Source organism: Corvus kubaryi, unplaced genomic scaffold (genome assembly GCF_017639235.1).
Source record: "Corvus kubaryi isolate FWS band 111438036 unplaced genomic scaffold, C.kubaryi_AGA036_p1.0 37398, whole genome shotgun sequence".
NCBI lineage: Eukaryota > Metazoa > Chordata > Aves > Passeriformes > Corvidae > Corvus > Corvus kubaryi.
In genome coordinates, this window is record NW_024581137.1 from 35,346,025 (window position 1) to 35,364,281 (window position 18,257).

At 41.1% G+C, this 18,257-nt stretch overlaps 1 protein-coding gene across 1 annotated transcript in view; it reads left to right on the top strand.

Moving 5' to 3' along the window:
- Positions 1 to 18,257, top strand: part of CALCR (calcitonin receptor) — a 157,062-nt gene that overhangs the window by 118,321 nt on the left and 20,484 nt on the right. The window contains exons 8-10 of the mRNA XM_042043861.1: positions 12,797 to 12,950; positions 17,983 to 18,043; positions 18,146 to 18,212. Of these exons, the coding sequence (XP_041899795.1) occupies positions 12,797 to 12,950; positions 17,983 to 18,043; positions 18,146 to 18,212 (282 nt within the window). The remainder of the gene's footprint in view (positions 1 to 12,796; positions 12,951 to 17,982; positions 18,044 to 18,145; positions 18,213 to 18,257) is intronic.

Consider the following 18,257-nt stretch of genomic DNA (forward strand, 5'->3'; position numbering starts at 1 on the left):
ACTGATCACCTTGTAGCCTAATAAGATCGTTCAATTATGATTCAACCATTTATCTGCTTCTAATTTCATGAAAGCAATTAAATATTAGCACCTGATATTATCTGATCACATGTGTCTCTCAAATGTGTGCTGATTAAGTTAATTAAAGCAGAAAATGTATAGCCTAAAGAAGACATCACCAGCCTCAGGGACCATCTGGAGATTAAAAAATAGGAGACCAGAAGAATAATTTTAAAATCACACATTTTGTTTCTCCTCATTGCATAGCATAATACATACATAGCCTGTGCAAGAGATGCAATGAAAATTCACTTGATATTTGAAGATAAAAATCTGGCAGATGGTATCAGGCACCTAAATTGAAGTAAAATCATTACCTCAGGGTTAAGAATGATTCTTTCTGACAGCACAAATAAACTATCTGAAATGGTTTAAACTAAAATTTGAGGACATGGGAAGGAGTCTTGTGTTATAAGATTTCTTTAAAAAACTGTATCTAGTGCCTTTTGGCCTGATCTTTATTTGAAGTGAAATCTTGACACCAATGACAAAGCTCTCAGGGGCTCCCATAGAGCCATGTAGCCACAGAACAGGTACCAGCCCACTGAGCATCACCTGATGAAAACCCCAACCTCTAATGCTATGGCACAGAGTATAAAAATGACACTGGTGGTTACCTTTGGAGGCCATGGAGCCCAAAGTGGTACAGAGGTTCATGTACTGAGCATAGCTCTCAGGCCTCTGGTCAGAAAATGAAGAGGAGCCTAAATGCTCAGTATAGTCATGGAAATGACCCAGCTGATGTCCTGTTAACAAAACTGGCTCCAGCTATTGGCTAAGCAGATGTTTTGATGAGCAAAGCCTCTGTTTTGTAATTTCTTCTTCCAAACCAGATTTGCTCTTTGACACAGCAGTGAAAGGCTGTCTATAGAAGACGAACAAGGCCAAAACATCTTGCGTCTTTCATTTTTGTTCCACCATCAAGTATGGCACGAGAGTACACTCGCTGCCTCACGTTCTAGATTTCCCTTCCAAAAAACCGAAAAAGAATAAAAAGGAGGTGAGGTGACCTGTTAATCTGTTCAAAGTCTCCCAACATTACTAGAAAGTGTACCCTGCTACCTTAGTAACATAATAAACTTACAAGTTCGTGATTGGGAAAAGAAAATGAACAGACAGGAGCACATTTTTAACATATGATGAAAGTACAGAAAATCTCTATGTGAGTATATGAAGACTTTAGGGATTTATGTTTAAAATGTTAAAAAAATATACAAAAAATTCCCATAACATTTTTATGCTGATGCGTATTAACAGAGCAAATGACAGTTTTACAGCTTGGGTTTTTTCTACTCCTACTGCACCCTCTGTTTTAATAAGTCCATTTGAAGATTACTGCTTCTGACTTCTGGTAGTTCGCTGCATTTATCCACTTTCCACATGTGCATCTTTGGAGCTTCACAGGCTCATGTATGTATGGCTGTCACCTTTAGCACATACAGAAATATTGAAGTGTGTAGATTGAATTTCAAGCAATCACAGATACCACTCAGGTAACAGCCATATACAGAGATGAAGTTGGTGGTATTTATTCTGAAAAATAATAAATGTGTTTCCACCTCAATAGTTCCTGCCTTTTTTTTTTTCCTACCTAAAGTTTCACAATTGATTTTAATTATGAAATGCCATGGGAAAATACTTCCAGTGATGCATAATTTATGAGGATATCAACAAATCCACATAATTTTGAAGGAAGAAAGAATGATCTGTTAAATAACAAGGAGAAAAGTCAGGAGGATCAAGAGAGGAAATTCTTTCCTAACACCAAGACACCCCCATTCTCCCTGTGACCCAGGGAGAAACGATGTGAGACAATCCAAAGCATCATTTACATGAGGAGAGTCTGTATCACATCCTTACTCACACTGCTGCTAAGAGTTAAATCCTTTGATGATCATTCTGCTCATGTAAAATGGTAAGTCAAGCCGCTTTTATGATAATCTTAATTTGCTTATTTACTTCATGTTTTCTGGTTATACAATTTTCTCTCTCTCTTTCTCTCTCTCTTTCTGTTGGATTTATCTGGATCTGAAATCATGGAAAAGAAAGATCCTAGTCCAGGTGGCCATACAAGAAATGAAGAAGCAATGGACGAGGTTCAAAGATATTTAAACAAAAATAAACAGGACACGTGAATAAACACTTATTTACATATACTGAAAATTTTGATTGTATCTGAATTAGAAATTATGCTCTTACTGGAACAGTGTTTATAGGAAGACATATCATCCATCACCTTCCTAAATGAGACTGACTCACAGTAGAAGGGTGATCTGTGGACAGCATTTCATGTTTTCCATTAAAACCTCCAGAAATATAAATAAAACTCTTGCTGCCAAATCCCTCAATATAATCTTACTCATCAGATCTGGTTTTTTCATTTTCTGTATTCCACAAGACTAGTAATTTTAATACTCAGTATTGATGGGGGTAAAGGGAAGCTACAGTTAATGCCTGAAGGGGCAGCTCTGCCAATGAGAAACTGAGCAAATTCATCAGCTCCATGAGCACCAATATAAATATGCTTTTAGGGGAGGCTAAGTTTGGTCACCAATTTGTAATGTCTCAGTAATTAGAACCTCTTCCACAAAAGCTTTTAGAGATTTTACTGTATTTTGTTCACTTTCCTGTTCTACTAGAGATATCTGTTCTCTTCTTTCTGCGGGTTCTTCTGTAGCCTCTTCACATTTTATGTAGTAATTTCACCCTTGCTTCTGTCATTGTATGGTGTGGAAGTTTATATTTCAATTGCAGTTTTATAGAGGCCATGGCAAGGGCCAGTCCTCCACTTGTAGTTCCTAGGAGCCCTGTGTGGGGTCTCATGCTTGGCCATGTTATGTCAGAGAGTAAGGACACAGCATCTATTCAAGGAACACTCCAATCTCACTGTCAAGTCCCATCTCATTTCCACACAGCTCCTTTAGGCCTTACTGTATAAACAATCTGTACACCCTCTTATATGGATGGGTTCAGTAGCAGAGCTGGTAAGGAAGAACCCAAAGCAATCCCTGTTTAATTACACACAGAGTGATTTCTTTTCCTCCTGGCAGCATCTGTAACTAACTTAGCTCTTGAACACGGGGGTGAGAGGATGGAGGCTGTTTTTCCCTCCTTGTGTAGATGTAGATATATTTTAAAGATCTTGAGCTATTTTACCACTCTAGCTGATGGTGCAACGTGCACTCTGTGTCTCTGGCAGGAGCACGCAGTCCCTTTCCCTTTGCAAGCGTTTCAGTAAGGTTGCTGACGCTGTGGGTATGAGGTGGGATGATGAACAAGGGGCACTTTGTTATCTGAACTGCCCAAACCCACCTCCTGGAACAAGCAAGCCTTCTAACCAGTAAGACCCTTCCCATTCAGCATTACTAGTTAGAGCAAGAGAGCACAAAGGCTGGTGCCCACTAACATTAAAATTTTTAAAGCAAGGCCATGGTAGTAGCAATATTAAAAAATCTAGCTTTCTCATGGACACTAGAACACTATAAATAATCTCTCCATTAAAAAATTCAAGTGAAAACTGTGACTGCCCAATTGTGTTAGGTTTTCCTCCCTATCACAGTTACAGCAAAACAGTAGAAACAAAACATTGAGCTGTGTGGGCAGATGAGGAGTGCATAAAGCACTGTTACTGTGATTTATGGGGTTCCAGGGGTTCCAGTACTGGTATTCCCCATGTTCCTAAAGGAATAGAGAGACAATGTAAGACAAGAAAACAAAGGAGATTTGCAGCATTTCAGAAAGAGTGTCAATTTTAGGGTTTTTTGCCATACCAATGCTACCTTCTCGTCTCTTCTTGCTTTCAGTTCCTGCTGATCTAGCCTGGCAGAGCCTGGGGGGTTTAAAACATATTTTTATCAAATGTGGTGGTCATAGATAATACCAGTGAAGATAAATGGCAAAACTGTTGCTCCATGTGACTTATCTTCCTTAGTTGCCCCAGCAGTCCCCCTCATAGAGCAGCAAAGGTGGAAACAGCAAAGGTGGAAATCCACAAAGGAAAGGGACACTTCGATCTTCTGAGTGGTTTCACGTATTATACTTGGGGTAGAGCTTCAAGAGGTGCCATTTTTCTTAAATAATTGGATTTTTTTTTTAATGTGACTATTTCCAGAACTTTCCTGTGGCTCTCAAAGCATCTCTGAAATCTTTTATCTTAGTACATCTCCTCCTCCATCCCGCTTCCATTAGATTAGTTGTAGGAGCCTCAGCAGCCAATTTAGCCACAAAGAGGTGACACAGAGCCTGGGCAATTGTGAAATCAATAGAATGAGAGTGAGAACATGAAGATTTGGCACTAATATTGAGAGTTTGAGAGAAGTTGTCCCCTCTAAGAAGAATTTCTGAATTGAACAAAGCACCATATCACATTTCTGAGGTTCACAGTTGGGATGGCTGAGCCTGTGAGGTGCAAGCAAGCACAGTTCCTGATGTTCATGTGTGTACGGAGGGGTGACCACAGGAGGTGACAGGGAAAGGAAATTCCTACTCTATCTGTCTATGCCCCCATCCATAAAGGAAAACTGATATAAGGAGAGGACAGTGCTGCCATTGCACTCCTCTCATATCAGCAGAATCACACTTCTCAGGGTGTAATTCTTTGCCTAACAGTATTTTCTGTCTAGACTCTCCCTTACCAGACCTGTCCAGTCCTTCTAAGCTGCAGGGGTGAGGAAAATGGAGCAGTACTGTACAGGATGCACAGGCATAGGATATCCTACTGTCCAGCTCTGGCACCCAGGCACAACCAGTGTGGAATCACTGACAGAGTCCTATGCCTATGAGCAGAGAGCTGTGTGACCTTTCATGGAGGCAAGGACTGACTGTCACTTTGATTCAGGAACATGTGTTCACCTTTCAGAGTCGGAATTTGTTTTATGCCGGTGAATCATTTGCAAATGAAGTTTTTGCCAACAGTAAGCTCATGGCTCATGACCAGCACCAGGACTGTGCTGTGCCAGTTTCACTGTCACTGAAATCACTGGGTTGCACTAGCAAACACTGTGGTAATACAGATGTAAATCAGAATCTCTTCCTCCATCCTAGGAAAGATCAAGTCTTTCCCCTCCTACCAAGTTCAGTGAGATTAGTGCAGAGTAAGGCAGGGTGTGAATTCAGAACCAGACATATTCAATAAATTCTCACAAATTTTCAGGCTTAAAGAATACCTGGATTCATTTAAGACAGACCTCTCAGTGTCTAAATGGCATGAAGCAGAGCAGTAATTCCCATCATTTTCCCAAGGTGTCTCTCCAAGTTTTCCTTGCCGTATCTTTGAAAGGGTCTAACTGAAATGCGAGAAATTTGAGTATGAATTGCCCAAAAAGATTTTTCAAAATTTTTCAAAACATGAATTCTTTGTAAAGGAATTACCCTCAGAAGGACAGTACCATAATATTTCCAAACCATGGTATTCTCCCTGATACCATGCTGCCACAGATATTTTCCTCACTGGGATTTGTCTGATTAAATGGCAGTGCTTCCTGTGGAGGCAACTGCGTCTCAGTCCAAGAGACCACTTACCTCACTCTAAAGCAGGTGGCTAAATCAGGCCAGGTGAATTAAATGCAGAGTGCCCATTCCTCTCCAGAGGCTACATCATGCTGCACACCTATACTATGAAATCAGACATGCCCTTCAATGACTGCTGTGCAGACCAGAGGTATTGCCCATTTTCAGCCATGATCCTGCTACCCTGTGCTTCTTGAAAGTATCTAAGACTAGAAGTAGCCTGAATCAGAAGAGAAAAAAATGAAAGAATATCAAAGTGCCTTTACAGATGACAGCCAAACATGCGAAATAAGGGTATGGAAGAAGAAACAGTAATGACTTCCAGCAGGAGTTAAAAATCAAGAGGCTTGGGTTAGTTATGTACATGACCTTTAAATTTAGTTGGCAGAATGAGCTATTGGCCAATAATAGGCCAGTTGTTTGGATAATTGAGCTCCTTTGCTCACCATTTCACCTCTGAGCTTATGCTTGCATACACCCAACCGACTGACTTCAGAATTCTCTGGCGTCCCCTTGGCCCAACATCCTTTGAAGGGCTGGTAGCTCTACCTAGCAGCAGGTTACCCTGGGAAAGACACTGGAACAGCATCTGAGTACATCTGGAGAATTAAAACACTCATAAATATTTAAGGTCAGACATGTCTTACATTTGCACACCTGTTTTGCAGACACATACAGCTGACCTAGTCATCCCATGCTAAAGATAGACAAAGTTACATTCAGGGTGCTATCCATCTGGCTTATTTAAGATATATCCTTTAGGATGAGGTAATTTTTACTATAATCTCCATCACCTCTCTTGTTATCTTTTGATTACTGGAGAGACAGATTGGGTGTCTATATTTAGTATCTCAAATCCCGGTCATATCATTAGAAAACTCTTGGAGCATTTAACTGAATCGTGGAGTGGATATATCCACGTCATCAAAGCTATATGTGTACCTAGTTCCCAGGAAATCCTTTTGCAGGTCTCGATCTTGCACCTCAAACATAAGGCAGGTACACATGGCTGTTAGATATATTTCATGTAAACTTAAACTACCCTGGCTATGCCTGGATATAGATTTGAGTAACCTCTGCCTTGTCCTATCCTCCTGTGCCTGATGGCTCTTCCTCCTGGTGTGATGGTGGAGGACCGGTGCCTGGAATAGCGGGATTTTTATCGGCAATTACCTCCCTCCATGGTGAGAAGGTGGCAGCAGATCCTGTCCAAATGAAGAGCAGGTCACACCATTTTGTGTTATTTTTTACGAAACCCTTGTTTTCTCTCCCTCTTTGCTCTCCTCCATCACTCAGGCTCACATCTACAATGACTCCCTGAAAAGCTGCTTCCCTCTGGCAAGTGGCAACACCACTCAGAAACCAGGCTGATAAAACCCCTTGAGAATGATGAGGCTGTTTTGCTTTGCCTCACACCCTGCATCACACTTGCCATGGTGCATCCTGCAGGTGAGGAGCCAGTGGCTTCTGCACACTGAGGCAGTGCCAGATGTGCCACAATAACCCCTCGGGCTCTGCAGAGCTCAAAGCTGCAGTCCAGGGAGAACTACTGCTACAGCAGCCAGGACTCAAGTATGTGCAGATGTAGCTGTATTAATTACTGTCCTGAATGTGTAAATCTGGGCTAGCTGCTTTGCTATAGCATAGACATGGACACACATGCTGTTAAGAATATCCTCTATTGTTTAATATCATATTTTGCTTTCTTGTAACACAAAACCTAGGAGCCCTCTGAGCAGCTCTGTACATTTCGTTCTGTAAATTGTTTAAAAGTATATTAAAGCATTAATCTTCTTCCAAGCCCCAGTATGCCAGGTTTCTGACTAGAACACAGCTTAATGGATGACTCATTGCAGATACATTGTATAATGGTGTGATGTTCTGATAGTGATTTACAGCTGCAACACTTAGCACTGTCCTGCTTTGGAACATCCTTTTATTGCTTGTTTGTGTAACATATGGATACTCGGAATTTAAGAATATTTTCACAGAATAGTGTTCTAATAATCAGAAAAAAAAAACCAAAACACAATGTTTAATGTCAGAGCACTAATCAAACTTGAAGATACTCCTTTAAAATGCTAAGTTTAGAATGTTTGAGAATATACTGTACTGCCTTCAAGCTGAATTTGAATAAATCATGTCTGGCCTCCATGGCAAGCAGGAACCTCTTGGAGGGGGGTCCTTTGCTGCCATGCACTGGTGAGGTTTCCCAGAGGTGAAGAGGAACTAGAATGGTAAGGTCAAATACGTTTATTTCCCTTTAAACAAAGTGCATAGCTGTAGTGAAGGCTCATATAGCTGGCTTGGTTTAAAATCGATAACCTTGACTGGCCTTTTCTCAGCAATTTATTTGAAATGTCAGTCGGGGGCATTTCAATGGACAGAGAGCACTGGAGAAGACACATTTCATTATGCATGCTGAGGGGCTTTCCCACACTTGCTTTCAATAGGGCAGGCACTCTGGGGTTGACAAGGACTGGTGTAAAACACAGACCTCCCAACCTGCCAACCTGAGTTCCTTTACCAAGGAAAGCACCGCAGAAATGAGCACGCATGGGAATCTGTACGACTTTACTATGCCAAAACAGAGTCAGGCCTTTTGCTCTGGCTGAATTACTAGGACAACCTCCTCAAACAATTAGCAGGTTTATTTCATATTACATTTTGTTACTATTGAAAGTGAACTTCTGGGGTTTTTGTAGTTGAAGAGTTTTGTCTTGAATTGCCCTGATGAGTAAAGATGGTAATTAATGGTGCGGTTTGCTGTCCATAAACTATTAACCAATAACCAAGGAGAGCCTTAAGAGAGAAATGACAAGCACATATGATGAGAGGCTGCTGATGAGATTAGCTGAGGAGAGCACTATGCCAATTACATTATTGTGCAATTGCAGGGTCCTGCATAGGCAGATGGACCTTTGGGACTCCTTTGGCAGGACTGGAACATTAACTGTGTTTACAGTATGCCAATATATCCTGCAAAACATCACAGACACCGTTTCTAGCTCTTTCTTGTAAAAGGAGAGTAAATTGTTTTATTTCTCCTCTGGGAAATGTTCCAGAATCCTTTTGAAGTGCTTATGTTGCATACTGCAGCTGTGGTGTTTACAAGAGTTCCATAACTCTCTGCAAGATTTGCAAGTGAGAAGAGTATGACTGGCTGTATTTCTATTTACCCCTTTAGCCCCTGAGTAGTTAGGCCACAATTTAAGGTCATTCCAGGGTGTTTTTATGAGGAAGGAGAACTAGCAAAAATGGAGATCTTTCTTCTTGGGTACTGTCCTGCAGATCTGTAAAGAACCTTTCTCATCTTCTGTGTCCATCAATGCAATGCAAACACATGGCCAGAAGCAGCCTCTTTGCTTGCAGGTTGAGTTTCTTTTCTACGTTGCATTCTGCCAAAAAAAAAGTTCATTCTAGGACATCCTTCCAGAAGCACAAAAGGAGCTGCTTTCTCAGGTGGTTACCTGACTTCGAGGGCTGGTAATTTTTTCCTGATAATTTTTTCACACTTCCCCTTGCTATAGCCACCAACTTGTGCAGGACAGTGCTATCTGCTTCCAGACTCCCAAAAAGAGGAGCATTTGTTTATTCCTTTGCTCAGGAGACAGGCACACCAACCGGCGCAACAGTAATGGGGCTGCACTAGAAAGGACCTGCTGTTTCGTCTCAGCCTGTGCTGCTCATGAGTTAAAACCCACTAGCTTCAGTCACCTGCACACCTTCAGACTGAAAAGCTCATGACTTTTAACTCTGCTTCAGAGTGTGAAGGTGCTGCAATAGTCCTTTCCTGGGTTTGACTGTGCTGCTTATTGTACAAGACACGACAGAACAGAGCCTCTGCCTCAAAGAACTTACAATAAAACTTTTGTCTTCAGCAGAAAACAAACTCCCTACACATGTTTTTATCTCAAAGTTAGCAGTCATAAAACTGTAGAATCATGGAATGGTTTGGTTAGAAGGGACCTTAAAGATCGTCTAGTTCCAACAGCCCTGCCATGGGCACAGACACCTTCTCTTAGACCAGGCTACTCAGAGCCCCATCCAACGTGGTCTTGAACACTTCCAGGAACAAGGAGTCTACAACATCTCTGGGCAACCTGTTCCAGTGCCTTACCACCCTTATAGTAAAAATATCAGTCTTTATAAATTATAGGTATCAGTCTTTATATATTACAGTACAGATTTATAAATTATAGTAAAGAAAACAATCAGTTATCAAGCAGTAAGCAGGCGGAAGATTTGCTTCTGTATCATCTTGCTGTTTTATTTTACTTGTTTCTGTAAGAATAAACAATATATAAAACTTACTACTTTTGCAATTTTCTCAGTTAAGACTAATGTACACCAAGGTGTTGGTTACATTTGTCATATTTTATTTGTACCAATCCAATTCTTATCAGTAAAAGGGTCATCTCTTTTTCTTGCTCCGACCTTAGAAAACCAGTTTCTTTATAGTAGGAAAATACTTCCATTGCATCACTTAGCCCCAGCTGAAACAGGCTGCATTTGTTAGCTCATGCAAAGCAAAGACTGATTCTTTTTTCTCTTTGAATAATATGAATTTAACATAATTTATCTCAATACACTGTTGTGCTTAAACTCCTTATAATAACTTTTGCAGATAAATTCTTAAATTAATGTGATGTGTATCAAAGTACTTGTCACACCAGTCCTTTATTCTTTGCCAAGGGTTTTCTTACTTCTTTAACTTATTACATCAGAAGTGATTACAGTCCTCAAGAGTCATGTGTTGTCTGCATGCCCATTGCTCCAAAGGATAAGTAAAAGATTTCATTTTTAAAGCCAAAAGTCATAGTTCAGATGGGGGGTACACGGAAGAAAGAAATGTTGGGAAATGAAGCAAATGGAGCTCAGCTCTGCAGCTGTCAGGGAACGTGTTTCTATGTGTGCATTTCTTTGAGCTACAGATAAAAGTTCCAGCAAAGACTGACTTGGTTCTTGTGGAAGGTATGTTCAGTCAGTGTCTGCTCAGAGGGTTGGTGAGCAGTGCATACAGCTGGCAAAGAGAAGCAAGGATCATCCACAGTAACCTTCCTTTCAGTTGAAACAGGGAAAGCATTAAGTCAAAATGACAGGTTTGAGAAGTATCATGGATTTTATTGCAGAACTCACCATCTGTGCTCAGCTCCCCTCCACCTGCCAAGCTGCAGGCAAAGTTGTTCCTAGAGCCCGGGTGACTGGATGGAGCACCGGGACAATTTGGCCCTGGCAGGAGCAGGACCAGCCTGTGTGCGACACGCAGGCGCTCTGAGTCACTCGCACTGAAGCCACCAGGAAAATGATGCCTCGAGCCCTCAGGTGGCCCCCCTGACCTGCAGCTCCTCCTGCAAGGGACAGGAGACCTCCACAAGGGACATGTTGCTGGACCAGCCCAAATCTCAGACACGGAAAACTGCTGTGATGGCTCAGGAAGTTTGCTCATTTTAGAGGCCAGGGTGGCTGGCTGATGCCAGGGAGGGTGCCACCTGAATCTGTGTGCAGACTGAGGAAACTGCCTGTCAGGCAAGGCAGTCCTTGCAGGTATGGGTGATCCATAAGGGGAGAACGGAGAAAGGTAAGCCACCAGCTAGGAGGCTGCACTGAGCATGGGCAAGGGAACAAGGAAGGAAACATATTGACCCAGACCTGTGAAAAACAGTCCATGATATAAGAGCCTTAATGAATACTTTTGCCCACAGAAGAAGGAGCAAATATATCTTCCCTTTTCACTTGTTTTGGTGGTTGTGGTGGTGGTTGGTTGGGTTGGGTTCAGTATACAACCCTTTTTGGACACATTTTTAAGAACTGTTCAGGTACAGTGTGGTAGAAAGAACAGTCTGTTCTGTCTTATGTGGTGAGCAGAAAAAATGAATTACCAGAAAATAAAAATCAGTTCTTTGCACTAATCTTGTCAGAATCCTATATCCTAACCTATCAATAAACCTATATTTTCATGAACATCAAGCTGCACTGTAAATATTGAAAAAGAGTTAATACACATGTTCAGGCAATTGGGAATGTTTTTCAGCAACTGAAGTTGGTGGACTGGATGGCTAAGAAGCTTTTCTGATCCAGAGGGGTGGTCCAGACAGATGCAGAACATGCAGTCCCCTGTCTGCTGAGCTGCTGAAATGTCTCTTGAAAGAGACAAGTGAATGCTAATAACATCTTGTGGAGCCCAGGTAGTCAGCTTGGAAAACATCTTCAGAAGTTAAGGGAAAGGAGTATTTACCTTTGGCCACAGATGATGACTGTTAGTTTGCCATCACTGCTGTGACCTCAGGTTTCCAGGTAGCATGTGATGTTCCTCAGAAGCGGTGGGTCTGGGTCAGCACAGCAATGCCTGCCCACTCCTCCTGGCCCTCCTGGGTGGTGGTGGCAAGGAAGTCCACGTACAGGACCTCACTGCCCTCCCTAAGAAAGCAAATGGACATGAGAAGCATTCAGAAGAGCAGCAGCACTTTCCCTCACCAGCTGGCGCTCCAGTGGTGGATACAACATGCTTCCCTCCATCATCTGCCCACTGCTTCCCAGAAATTTGAAGACACAATCCCTTGTCAAGGTCTAAGTCTGCAGCCTCGTCTGAACCATGCATGGGAACCACTTCACCAGCTCCATTTAGCTCCACGTGTCAGTTTGTTAGTTCATAAAAATAGAGCAAAGCTCTCACCTCACAAAGCAGCAAAGACAGTATCCCTGGTACCCTACAAAAAGAATCTCTGCTGACACCAAAACTTGCACTTTCCAAAGGAATTACTTCAGAGCTGGGGGCTGTTTAAAGCATAAATGACTCTGGCTTAGAAGACAGACCTGAAAATAACTTTTCTAAGTTTGGTCAAAAGGAAATCACCCAAATTGGAGCTCGATCTTATTGTCTTTTTCACAGCCCTCCTTTGACCTCTAGAACAAGTTGCTTGTTTCAGTTCTAAAGAAACCATCAGATTACTGACTTTTGAAGGAATTTTTTTATTTTGTGGTACCTTTTGGAGTGCTCTTATCATAATTCTGTTCTACATTGTGAGGGCTCTTCCTTTAATTCACCTTTTATAAAAGTTGAAAATCCCTCTCACTGGTGGGTGCTGAAAAAAAGCCCCAAAAAACAGAAGACCTGGGAATTTTTGTTCCCCTTTGCTTTCTTATAGCATACTAGTAACATTTGTCATTGCCTACTTAAATGCAAAATGCTGGTCAAATGTGTGACTTCCTCTCATTTATCTGACAGGTAAGCTGCAAAGTGCTGCAATTCTTTCATCAGTACATGCTGGGCTGCAACTACTTCTGGATGCTCTGCGAAGGCATTTATCTTCACACGCTGATCGTGGTGGCAGTATTTGCTGAGGAACAGCGTTTGCACTGGTATTACCTCTTGGGCTGGGGTATGTATGTCACCATTTGTAGCAAGAGGGTCAATACTTTCAGATGTTTAAATTCTTCTAGCACTTATATAGCACTTATGATCTAGTTTATATCACTAGATCACAGCTTAAGATTGAGTTATTGGATCCTAAATTTGAGTGCATATAGTTGCACAGGCTTAGAGACTTACAAAAAACAGAAAGAAGCGTATTTTTTATTTGCTGCATCTTGGGATTTGCAGAAAGAAATGCTTATGTTCTATTAAGAAAAGCTATGGGAGAAAATATGTTTCTATTCAAATATATCTCTTGTCTAAAAAAAGTTGTTTATTTTTGTCACTTATATGCAAAAACAGGAATGCGTGACAGTACCTAGAAAGTATAATTTTCCTGGAATCAAGAGGAAGGATCAATATCTATGTCTCACAAAGTGAAGCAAACACAGCATATGAAAAGAGGAACCAGAATTTCTCTGGAAGTGAATCCAGTATCAGATATATTTTAGCATATGTTGTTTTAGAGGAAAAAATTTGATTTTGCCTACTGCATAGATAATGGCTTTGCTGTCAGGACTGTTTTTGTCCAACAAGAGACAAGAGATCTCTAAAGCATTTCAGAGAAACATACAGGTGTCAAAAAGCAAATCTCAATGATGTTCTACTAGAGTGGTTACAAATTTGTGCACAATGGATGCAAACTGCATGTGGTCACGTGCATATTGCCCAAGGAACGATGACTAGGTCTGGTTCTTCATCTCCAGATATGCAAACTCTTCTGTTTTCACTAAGGGACCCCTTGCTTTTTTAATGGGTAGCAGCAGCAGATATTTTTCCTTTGGACTGTCTGGTCCAATAGAAGACCATATAAATATAACCAGTATATTACAATTAAGTTTCTTTTACATTTAAATCACTGTTGTAAATCCAGTCCACATCAGTGTTGACAGAAAATCAATATCAAGAGCTTTTTTCCAATTTGGCAAGCATGAATCTCTGGCCTCATTCCAATTTCTGGTAAGGCAGTTCCCATGTCTTGAAACCACTGGTGCAGCAAAGCAGCAAATGATGGACCTTTATCCATTGGCCCACTGCACATAGGGATGTTCTTGCAATCCCTGTCTGAAGCAGATACAATTTATTCTATATTTGCTATCCTTTTTGGTGAAGTTGTACTTTTTCAAGATTATTTCGTTTACAGCAGGAAAACAGAAACATAGCCCTATTGCTTAAACCAAGAAAAATTAGGAATTTTTAGATTAGATTAACAGATAATCAGATAATTAAGTAATTAGATCAGAGGAAAATGACCCAATTCTACATGTTCTGAAAAAACTTAAAACACTATCTTCAAACACAAATTAGGCATCCAATAGTTGATCCTAAATAGGCAGTAACAGCAAAGTTATCCCCTATTTGGATTTTCATTTTAAAGTCTGGTAATTTATTTTTCTTTTATGATACAAGGCTTAGTGCTCTCTGGATACCTACATTAGATACCAAGAAAATTAGCATGATTTTCTAGTTTATATAGATTGTAGTGCCAGACAGCCGTCTCCAGGCATGTAAGAATTTGTCTTTGGTTGGTTTTGTTGGGATTTTTGGGGTTTTTTAATGACAACACCAGCATGCACTCTTTTTTCTAATGAGAATGGCATCTTTTCTAAGAAGAGAGACACCTGTCATGCTTTTGGAATTAAAAGTATGTGGGACATTATCAGCTCTTAAATGAAGACAACCTTCCTGAAGAATTCTAAATCAAGTCAAAGTTTCTGGACTTCGTCAATCCAAATAGCTGAGTCCTCTTGGAGAGAGGAACTGTGTTATCACAAAAATCTCATTGCTCAGAATATTTGAATATAAAAAGTCTCATAGGGCTCTGAAACAGTAGCCTGATGTGAAGAATCATTTTAAACGTTTGCTTCCAGACAAAGCTTTTTCCATTTTCATGTCTTGCAGAACAAGGCTTCCCAAAATGTGTCCCTCCATATCCAATTTGCAAGAGGAATATGGTCATAGACATTTTCTTTTCTCGTGACATTCAATTTAGGCAGTGCAATTTAATGCAACTGTGGCATCCAGCCTGCAATGAAAGTTTACAAGCCAGCTGTAGTAGTGCTGAGAATGACACCAGCAGCGTGGTGGGTAATTCAGTGAAGTTACCTGATAAGACACACATCTGTATCTGCAGCACTGCCCAAAAAATGAAGAGGGTAGTGGCTATGGTAATAGGGCCCTGATAACTTGAGAAGGAAAAAGTTATTTTAAATGAGTATAACTCTTGACAATGGTGTCTGCAGCCTTTTTAATGAAACTATGTGAATACTTCCACAAAAAAAAAAAGGTAATGGTTAGCACCTTCTAACTGTAGTAGAAATATTATTAATAGCAAAATGGTCCAGTTAGGGCTATCTGGTGACCCCTTAAGTCTGCATGAATCAGTGTAATTCCACTGATTCCAGAAGGAGTAGTAACACAGTCTAACTTTAAACACCTAGCAGTGTTAATCAGTGGAGAGAGATATGCTTCTCCAAAGGAACCAGGGCAGTCTGTGCTCTGAATTACAATTCAAGACATCAAGGCAAACGTACAATATAGAGTTACTCGTTATTTATTGCTATTGCTAATCCCTATGCGAGAAGATCTGGCTTATTTTATTTGGAAAAATCACTAATGACATTTGTAAAATAGCTTTATAAAGAAAATTAAAATCTGAGCAAATATAAAAACATCTACAAAAGGTTTGAGGTGACTGAATGGAATCTGACGTGGGCAGATGTATTTCAAGGCTGATGCCGTCAGTTCACCCCTTCTCTGGGAACTGCTGCTGGGGATGTCATTTCTTGTTTGTTATTGTTTCACTGGGTCAGGAAATCACCGTCAGGCAGGACAATAAAACAGTATCAACTGTGTGCAACAATATAGTCCGTTCTGGCTGCTTCAGGCAGCTTCACCCAAATAAAGGTGAAAAGGGAATCATTAATTTGGACAGTGCTGGAGCTGAGTGCCTTCCAAGTTGTACTGGGAATACTGACCTAGTTGCTAGTTTGTGCTGTAAAGGACCTGGCATGACCTAAAGGGATGTATCTGTTCCTGGGACAGCTGGGGTAACACCTGCCCTGTGTTATTCACTGCTCACCATGTGGAGGTGGGACTTTGTAGTGGTACCTGTCACCATGACCGCATAGTCCTTGATGATCCACTTTGGTAACTCTTTGCCTTTTGGCCCTTTACAAGAGAAGAGCAACATTTAGCCCTAGAAGAGCCCATCCAGCCTGCAGCTGGAAATCTGAGCCATAGAGAGTCATGAGCTTCTTAGCCTGTAACTGGCTAATGAAGACTTTCCACTGCATTCTTGAGATTTGCTTTTGAGTTTGTTGAGCCAAATATCCTAGGCTAATGCATTTAACAGAAGAAAAAAGCTCTTTTTGCATCATGTGGCATGCTCTACTTGCAAATACTTCAGGCCACAGTTTTCAGCTGAAGCATTTTTGCTGTAACAGAAAGGCCCCTTAAAAATTGCATTTCAATCTTTTAATGAAACTGACCCAGACTTGCTCCATTTCCCCATCAAAACTATGTTTTCAAGCTGTCAACCCCATCAGCTCACCCTGAGGTCATAAGCTCCTTTCTTTTTTATTCTGAGCTTTTTTTTGTTTTGCTGTGCATCATCAACCAAAAAAGGCATTCTTCAGACAGAGGCCAAGTCATCATTTTCTAAAACCATATAAAGGAGAAGGCAATCCAGTTTGTTCTCCCACAGCTGCATTGTCCTCTCAAGGTAAATTGCAAGAACTTTTTTTTTTGCAGTAGAGTAAGCACCTATTGCTTAAAGATACCTGGAGACATAAGAGTGCCCTATTTATGTATTTTTGGACCTTATTCTCACTCCCCACAATGTGACTAAGGATCCTCCATCTCTTCTAAACATTTTTATAAAATCACTAACATGAAAAAACCAGGAGCTGTGTTCTTCCCTCTGTGATTAATCATGGTATTGACAGGATATTTTCACACGTTTTCATTTACAATTATAGAATATCCAAAGCTCAGTAGAAAGGTCCATGGTTTATAGGGAACAGGCAGCAGTAGCACCAAAGGTGTGCACCAAGCTCTCTGCACAGGACAGACAAGGCAGTAGATCATGTCCAGCTCTCTGTATGTGCGAGGCAGTACAAACTGGGGTCAGCACTGTGGTGCAGGCTCCCCAGTTCCAGGTTTCTAACCTGTCAGAGAGGGACATGGCAGTTAAGCAAGCTGAAGGGAAACGAACAGGAGTGGACCAGACTGTCATTCTCAGTGTCAGGCTGGAAATAAGAATTTGAGCTTTCCACTTTGTTAAGCATGGCACGTTGCCAAGCCCAGTGCAAATTTACTCCCATCAGCTCCCCGTCAAAGCCTCCTCTGAGGTGTCACAAATAAGTCAGGATGTGTGAATTTATGGTATTCACAGCTCCTCTCCCTGCAGAGATAAAGCTGCATGGAGTGGGCTTGGCTGCACAAAGGCTGGGAACCTACAGGAGATATCACAAATCCCCATCCCCCAAAAACCTCCTGGCTCCAAACATTTTCTCATGCCATTGGCTCCAAAAGAGAAACTCTTCACTCTGTTTTTTATTGCTCCATAATCTGGCATGCAAGTCAGTGTACCTCTCTCTTGCTCAACAGTTATTTACATGATTTTAACAAGTGTCCCCGGTTTCCTGAGGGAATACTGCTCTGAGAACAGAATGATCCCTACAGCCTTCCCACACTGCCTGCTCACACCCTTCCCTACACAAGCCACAGCAATGCAGGGGAGCCTGGCAGCAGCTTTGAGACATTCAAGGAGAGCATGGTCTGTGGGCTTTTCTTCTCCTTTTGGCCTGCCTTTAATGTTAAGCCCTTTTGCATCTCACCACTGAGGTGCTGCCAGGGTCTGAGTGTGACGGACTAACAGTTCTTCCCTGAAATGTGATTTCATACGTTTTGTGAACAAGAGACTTTTTAGTGTGTGAGACACATGAAATTCAAGCTAAACAAATACCAAGACTGATCCATAACTTTAATCATTTCAGGGTTCCCTTTGGTGCCAGCATCCATTCATGCAGTTGCAAGAGCCAGATACTTCAATGATAAGTGAGTAGCATGTCTGTTTTTGAAGGAACTTAGCATTATTTAACTGTGCAGCAAATTTTATTCAAGTCAAAAATAAATGTTAATGTTGTATTTCTTCTCCAGCTGCTGGATGAGTGTTGACACATACTTGCTTTATATTGTTCATGGACCTGTAATGGCAGCTTTATTGGTAAGAATATTATTTGGTATCAGCAGTATAATAATTATTTTAGAA